The sequence below is a fragment of the Lepidothrix coronata genome, unplaced genomic scaffold (assembly GCF_001604755.1).
Source record: "Lepidothrix coronata isolate B3197 unplaced genomic scaffold, Lepidothrix_coronata-1.0 Scaffold199, whole genome shotgun sequence".
Classification (NCBI taxonomy): domain Eukaryota; kingdom Metazoa; phylum Chordata; class Aves; order Passeriformes; family Pipridae; genus Lepidothrix; species Lepidothrix coronata.
The window spans coordinates 1,340,799-1,348,588 of record NW_016690379.1 but is presented as its reverse complement, the minus strand read 5'-3'; the positions used below and the strand labels follow the sequence as shown (position 1 = coordinate 1,348,588).

Genomic DNA, 7,790 nt, shown 5'->3' with positions numbered 1-7,790 from the left:
GTCTAGTGGAGGGTGTCCCTGCTCATGGCAGGGGGGTTGGAACGAAATGATCTTTAGTGTCCCTTCCAACCCATCCGATGACTCGATGATTCCACTGCTCGGGGCGGCTCTGCCGTGGGTGACTGCCAAGGAGCCGCAATCCCGCGACCCCCGGAGCGCACGGGGGCCGTGCCGCGGGTCGAGGGTGGAGTGTGTCCCTGTCCCGTCCCTGTCCCGTCCCTGTCCCGTCCCTGTCCCGTCCTTGTCCCGTCCTTGTCCCCCCCCCCGGGTCACCCCGAACCTGCCCCGTAACCGCCCCCCCCCCCGCTGTGACGTCACCGCTCCTCGCGCGCTGAGCTCACGCGCTATTAGCATACCGTGATTTGCATACTCCTCGTTTGCATAGCGCCTCAGCCAATGGGAGCGCACCGCCGCCGTGGCCCCGCCCCTCCCCGGCCGGGCATAAGGCGCGCGCGGCGCCGCCGGCGCAGAACGGGCGGAGCGGAGCCCTCGGAGCGGGAACCCCCCGGTCCCAGCGGGAACCCCCCGGTCCCAGCGGGAACCCCCCGATCTTAGCGGGAACCCCCCCGATCCCAGCGCCGGGATGAGCCACCGCCACGGCCCCCGCCGCGGGCCCCGCGCTGACATGGTGCCCGAGATCGCCGCCGCCGTCGGCTTCGTGTCCAGCCTGCTGCGCACGCGGGGCTGCGTCAGCGAGCAGCAGCTCCAGGTCTTCAGCGGGGCGCTGCGGGAGGCGCTCGCAGGTGAGTGCGGCGAGAGAAGCCCGCTCGTGTCCGGGCTCCTCCTGTCCCCATCGCGGCCGGGCGCCCGCTGGTGTCCTTCCCCGGTGCTCCCAGAACCGGCTGTCTTTCTCCGGATGCCCCCGCCGTGTGGCTCCCAGGACCTGGGATAGGACCGGGCGTCCTCCGGGTGCCCCCCTGTGTTGCTCCCAGAACCGGTGTCCCTCCTTGGATGCCCACCTGTGTCCCCTGGGGTCGGGCACGCATCGATGCCTTTCCCTGACACCCGGCTGTGACGTCCTTGACGCCGGATACCTCTTCGTGCCTTTGCCTGGGTGCCCGCCCGTGTCCCCCTGGGGACTGGCACCCACCCGTGTGACCTCAGGGCACCCACCTGTGTTCCTGTGGGGTCCTGCGTGAAACTGCCTCATCCTGGGAGCGAGCAGATCCCCTGCCCGGCCTCCGAGGGCTTTGTGCTCCCTTTTGGAGCCCTCCTTGCTGAGGGTGGATACAGACGATCCCAAGCCAGTCTGTGCCCCCTCCTTGTGTCAGCAGAGTCTGGCACTCCCCTCCCCACGGGCACGTCTGGGCTCGGCACGAACTGGGTGGTTCAGGGGTCCCCTCCCAGCCCGGCACAGCAGGGTGTTATCGCCCCGAAGGAGGGATGGTTTGTTTGTTGCTGTGCTCAGATAAGAGGTAGCAAAGCGCTCCTGAACTTAGAGAATGACCTGGCTGTTGCTCCCGGGCCGCGGTGCTTTGGAGTGGGTGATAGGGTATCTGCCCCGGCCACCCCGGCAGCCTTGGGGTCCCTGCACTGCCCTCCGGGGGTTTGGAGGAGCCGCACCTTGGAACAAGCAGTGACCAAAGAATCGAGCACTCGGCTCCGGAGGCAGCCTGAGGAGCGCTCCCAAGGAGCCCCGAGCTCCCTCCAGGAGATGTGGGAGCCCTCGGGACGACTGCGGGACACAGACCCCCTCCACGCCTGCTCACCGCTCCTGTCGTTTCCCTTGCAGAGCACTACAAACACCACTGGTTCCCCGAGAAACCCTTCAAAGGCTCCGGGTACCGCTGCATCCGGATCAACCACAAAATGGACCCCATTATCAGCAAGGCAGCGAGCCAGATCGGACTGAGCCTCCCGCAGCTCTACCAGCTCCTGCCCAGCGAGCTCACGCTCTGGGTGGACCCCTACGAGGTGTCCTATCGCATCGGCGAGGACGGCTCCATCTGCGTCTTGTACGAGGCCTCGAAGCCCCCCAGCTCCTACGGGATGCTCACCTGCAAGAACCAGATGATGCTGGGCCGCACCAGTCCTTCCAAAAACTACATCATGACTGTCTCCAGCTAAATACTCCTCTTTGTCCTTACACTGCCAAGACACAGGCTACTGTAATACCTCACCCGAGGATCTATTTTTAAGATGAAGAGCTATTTATATTTTTTAAAAAAATCCAAGAAAATCCAAAATTAAAATATCGGGCGCCGCTCTGAACAGAGGCGGGGCTCCAGGTGCCTTTTTTAAAGCTGTTGCAAGCTTGTGAGTTTTTCTTATGAAGCCGATATCTACCTAATTAGTGTTGGATGGCAATTTTGGGCTGGCTCGCTCACTTGGGCAGCTTGGAATGGAGGATGAGGGGGAAGAGCCAGGCTGGGAAGTGTGGCTGGTGGTGGGAGATGTGTCACCTTCTCCCCATCCTGGTTCCCAGCACTATTGCTGTATCACCAGGTATTGCAATACTGCTGAGAAGGGGGGAAGGAGGTGCTGCCTTCCCGTCACTGCTTCACTCCCCAGCTGGTTTGATCTCTCTGGGGCCTGGATATAGTTCTGAGGGAGCCTTGCCTTGGGGCTGGGTGATGCTGGGGACCCTGGGATCCCTCTCCTTTGCTCTCACACATCTCCTGGACCTGCTCGGTGCGTGTTGCAGCTCTGCTCTGCCCCACTCCCAGCACAGTGAGGGGAGCTTGCCCTGCCTCCAGCCCCTCCACCTTCCCTGTCCACTGCTGGGCTGGAAGGGCCACGCTGGAAGTGGAGCAAGGCAGAGGTGCTGCACTGGGGATGCAGAGCCGTGCCCAGGATGACTCGTGCAGCTGCTGTGGTGGCACTGGAGGACTGTTTTCCCTGGTGCTCCCAGTCCCTGGCTGTCTCCCACGCTGCACACGGAGCCGGGCGCTCCAGAGCCTGAGACCAGCACGGAACAGCTGGGAATTACAAAGCCTCTCTGCTCTGTGTGGCTCAAACATCAGCCCAGACCTGCTCTTGTGTGGCTTCCCAGTGCTCCCGGGCGTGGGCTTGGCCTCCTGCCTGCACAAGTTGCCCAGTCCAGCGCTCCTGATTGTCACTTCTCCAGAAGAGCTGAAGCAACTCTCCCTGTGCCGTAGAGGTTGGTGTGTGAGAACCCCTTTGCTGCCCTGTTTCTTAAAATCAGAAGTATTGGGGGGCTCTTCCCCCTGTGTGTGGGATGCTCAGATGCTTTGGTGTCCTAACTTTGCATTTAAAGTCACAGCACTTCCCTCTCCTCCTCTCCTGTCCCTGGGACCTGTCTCCAATGACCCCGTGGTAAAGGGCCTGGTTTGGTTCTGATCTCGTGGAACATAACTTTTGCACAATTAATGCCTGGTCCTGTGCTCTGCCTGTTCCAGCAAAGCTCCTTTTGCAGTCCCAGTGGAACCTGTGTTCAGGGAGATTCTGCCCAGATGTTGTTCAGGATTTGGCCTTTAAACTACAAGTGGGGTGGGAGCTAAAGGGCTGCCCTAAACTTCACCTGCCTGTTGGGAAGGAGCCTTTACTGGGATATTTGGATGTCCTTGGCCTTTTTACCAACCCACTGGTGCTCCTCCATTGATCCCAGGAGAAGGGATTGGAGCAAAGGGCATTGACGTGGTTGGTTGTAGCAAAACTTCCCAGATTTGTCTCTCAGCCTACTCTTAACCTTCCTCTCTCCTGACCTGGCAGCTAACTGGCAAAACCAGGGTTGTTCCTGCCCAGCCTATGATGACTCAAGTTCTCAAACATTTGTGCAATATATTTCCAAATCTTGGGCTCTCTGGGAGAGGAAGGAAGCTCCCATCTGCCACAGTTCTTAGCTTGGTCTTTAATATATTAAATAATTCAGCACAGCTCCCCAGCTCTGACTACTAACATGGAAAAGTTCAGATTTTTGTAAGCTTCAAGTCATCAATTCCAGAACTGGAAAATCAGCCTCGACTCTAAAATGCTTTTTAAATGTCAAGTGGTTGTTTGTCCCTGAGCAGTAAGAGCAGAGTGTGGCCCTGGAGTTGCATCACTTCCCTCTGTGCCACCGAAATCTCTCACGTCAGCAAAGCAGAAGTTGAAACAAAGCACTGGGGCTTTTCCCATGGTGAACTTGTGCAATAGGTGACCTCACCGAGAGGGGAGCGCTTGGAAACTTCCAAAAAAGCAAATTCCCTTTTCAGGGAAAAGGGATCTCGGTGCTTTTTGGAGTCCTCCCTTGACCTGCTTGCGTGGAAAGCCCACGATGAGACCCACACCCAGCAGGGGCTTTGCTGGGCTCCTGGGCTGGCTGTGGAGGCTCCTGAAGGCTGGTACTTCCTTGGGTTGCAATTTGTCAGGATCAAAGCAGTCTTAAGATTTACACCCCCTTTTTAACTCTACTCCCTCCCTCTTCCCAGAAGAGTTTTCCAGGAACAACAGCCCCCACCAAAGGAATACACTATAACTGCTCCTAACGTGCCCCCACCTCCAGAACCAAAATAGCCTCATTCTTCTTGTCCCTGGTGTGGAGGAGCCTAATGTTAAAGGTGTCTGTTTGTAGCTTCAAAACCAACCAAATTTGGGTATAATCCCTTTCTCTTGTAGCTGGTTACACGTAAAAGCTGTGAATTCGTGTGCTCTGTTGCCTTCAAGCCTGATGTTCACCTGCAGAGCCGAGTGATGTGGAGTTTGAGACAGTGTATTTGAGGGGTTTTCTGTCATTTTTTTTTTTTTTTACCAAGCTGGACTGTTGAACGGGACCTGCTTTTTGTATTTGGTTGAAAATGGTAGAAAGTCTGTAAGGACTTGGAGGAGGGAGTGGGGTGGTTACTAATGTACAGTAGTATTTTATATCCAGAGTGTACAGATCCTTTGACAGACCGATGCTTTTGTTACTTTAATAAAAATGTAGCATTATAACCAAGGCCTGTGTTCTTCCTGGGAGCTGCCCTGTGCTGGTGGAGAGGGTGAGGGTTGGGATTGCAGCCCAGATCCCACACTGGGAATGCCATGGGCTGGGTTGGAGTGTGGGTGACTGCGAATATCCGGCTGCGTCACGGAGGAGGTTTAACAAAAAGCTGCTTAGTCAACGTGCTGACTCCAAACCTGACCCTCTAAACTGCAGGAATTAAGGCTGGGAATTGGTCTGGTGACTAATGCTGGGCTGTGGGTGTCCTGCCCTTCTCTTTCCCCGTGCTGGGCTCTGGCTTGGGCAGCAGGGGATTAATTCTACACTGGATTGTGGAAATCCCGTGTCCTGCCAGGGCAGGAAGGTGTGATGGACCCAGTCCTAGGAACAGCTTAAGTGGAGTCTGGGAAAGAAGGGATTAATGATCTGAGGGAGCCACGGGGCAGTTCCTGGTGAAGCCTCCCTGCCCCCACTGTCCTTCCAGCGGTGACTGAGCCAGCAGAGGAGGAAGGGTGAGGGATCACTGGATTGCACTGAGGCATGTGGGGGATGCTCTGGGCCTGTCACGATAAAGGCACCCGGGGCTGAGTCAGGGCAGATCCTGTTTTGGCTCTGTTGGTGACCTCAGCACGGAGCTGTGACCCTGATCCCCGGGACAGGGACCCCCCTCCGGGAGCAGACCTGGCTAAATCAGCTTGTGCTGCTTTTGATCCAAAGCTCCATTTCTATGGAGCTCAGGAGGGCTTGAGTTGCAGCCTGCCAGTGTCCCTCTGACCCAGCCCAGGCTGCTCCCTCTGCCCTCCCGGGGTGGGGATGCCAAGGGGGGGCACGGCCCTGGTCCCACCACTCTCCCTGGAGAGGGCAAAGCAGCTCCTCCCCTCCTGCTTGTGTCACAACGTGCCACCTCCCAGAGGGAAACAATTTGTGGGCAGATTTGGGTGCCGGGTCAAAGCCGCTCCTGTTTGAGCTCATCCCTTCATTAGTTTGCATAAACACACCCCAATTGCTGCTGCTTGTGAAACAGGGCTGGTGGGGAGGGACGGGCGGCTGGGCTGCTGATTAGCTGGGGAGTCACCCGGGTTCAAAGGCTTGGGGAAGTCAGGTGATGGTGGCCTTCCTCCCTCTGGCTTGCCCAAACCAGCGTGGGCTGCCAGGACATGATCCCGGGCTCCAGGCCCGTTCCCAGGCTGGTGCAGTCCGTGCCATGGCCAGCCCGGCGTGCTGTGACCTGTGCCTGGCATTTGGGCCAGCAGGCAGGGCCAAGATCAGCTGAAATTCGGGCTGCCCCCAGCCAAGATAAAAATACAGCTCTTACGCCATGGATCGGAGCGAGGAGTCAGCGCTTGGCACGGCCAGACCCCCCCAGCCTGTGCATCCCTGACGTAGCTGCTATTTTTATCTCGCTCGTCAGTTTTGTTCTGGTAGGATCTGGATACCTCAGGTGCAAGCTGGGTTAGCGTTGTGCATCTGTATCTGCCCCTCAAAGCCCTTTCTAGGCCTTCCGAGACCCTTGAGCACCTCCCAGGATTGACACAGGGAATGTGGAGTCGCAGCTGGGGACACGGATGCCCCCAAACTGCTTGGAGCAGCTCCGGAAAAGACTGAAAGTAGCTAAATCCACGCTCCTCCACCTGTCGGAATCTTGGCTCATTTTCTGCTGCTGGGTTTCTGTTGGGATTTTTTTTATCCAGACAGGGCAGGGAGGTGTCTGATCCCAGGAACCGGGGTCAGATGCTGTAACCAGAGACCCGTGTGTTGCATAAACGAGGGTTTGCCTTTGCTGTGCCCTGGGTGAGAGCTCAGCCCTTTGCCCGGCACACCTGCCTGCCCACATGGTGTTTGGGTGGTTTGTGGGTGTTTGTGTGTTCCCTTCCCCGGGGTCCCTTGAGCAGAAATCGGGCGTTTCTCAGTTCTGAGTTACCGCAAGAGCAACATCAGCATTTAGGATGTGAAAGCGCTCGTTGGGGTTATTTCTGCTCTTCCCACAGGACCCAAACCTCATCCCCCACCAGTCCTCTTGTCACCACCCCTGCCTCGAAGCGCTTCCCCCTGCCCACCCTGGAGCAGGGAAGGGAGCCAGGTCCCTTCCAGGCTGCTCAGAAGGGAGGAAGGCGAGAGGGGACGGGGCAGCACCGCAGCTCTGGGTTTTCCCTGCTGCAGCTGGAGGGGGGACAGAAGCGAAACCGGGCACCCTGAGCCTCCTCCCCGCGCCCACGGGCTCTGCCAGGTGCTTCCTGCCCTCGTTATCTGCCGGCAGGGCATGGGAAGGACGGGCTCTCTCAGCCCTGCCGAGGCCAATCCGGCACTCCCTGGGCGCAGCCACACTCTCTGTATCTGGGCAGACAGAGCCGGCAGCGCCCAGACCCACCCTGGGAACGGGGGGAGGAGGTGCAGGCCCAGGGGTGCTCCCTCACCTGAGCTGCTCCAGAGCCTGGGTGAGCTACCCAGGATCCACCAGAGCCGTAGCAACTCTGCGAGCACGTGGCCTGGCAACGGGGAGGTGATTTGTGGGGTTTGGAGGGGTTGGTGCTGTGCCAAGCCCGCAGCGTTTTGGGCTGGGGCACTTCCAGCGCGTTCCGGCATCGCTGCTGCCTGTGCCAGCAGCCTCTGGCACCACCAAACTCCGGCATTCCCAGTGTTTGCTGCCACAGTGGAGCCCCCACACCAGCCCTGCACCCCACAGGGTTGAGCCAAGCCCTTCTCCAGCCCAGCCAGGCACCGGGTCAGGATCGGTGTTGGCACATGGGCTCCTGGTGGATTCTGTCCCTTGGCTGGGATGTCGGAGCGATTCCCAGCTGGGGACTGCCCTCCCTGTCTGCCCTTCCTCCTGACAGACCTTCCTCTCCCTCCTCTTCCCTGGCCCAGCTCTCTGGCCCCCCTTTGCCCCTGCACAGTGGCCGTGGCCAGACCTGGAGCTCTCCAAGGCCAC

General features: G+C 58.7%; 1 protein-coding gene across 1 annotated transcript; it reads left to right on the top strand.

Moving 5' to 3' along the window:
- Window positions 1–523: 523 nt before the first annotated feature.
- Window positions 524–4,876, top strand: BTG2 (BTG anti-proliferation factor 2). The gene is made up of 2 exons (XM_017832183.1): window positions 524–743; window positions 1,733–4,876. Exons 1-2 carry the CDS (start codon window positions 584–586, stop codon window positions 2,065–2,067), a joined length of 495 nt encoding a protein of 164 aa, XP_017687672.1. The 5' UTR covers window positions 524–583; the 3' UTR covers window positions 2,068–4,876.
- Window positions 4,877–7,790: the final 2,914 nt, after the last annotated feature.

What these genes read in the sequence shown, in the direction of transcription:
- BTG2 (XM_017832183.1), top strand. Translation starts at nt 584, where the DNA reads ATGAGCCACCGCCACGGCCCCCGCCGCGGGCCCCGCGCTGACATGGTG. An exon ending in GCTGCGGGAGGCGCTCGCAG is followed by an intron (nt 744 to 1,732) that starts GTGAGTGCGGCG and finishes TTTCCCTTGCAG; the next exon opens with AGCACTACAAACACCACTGG.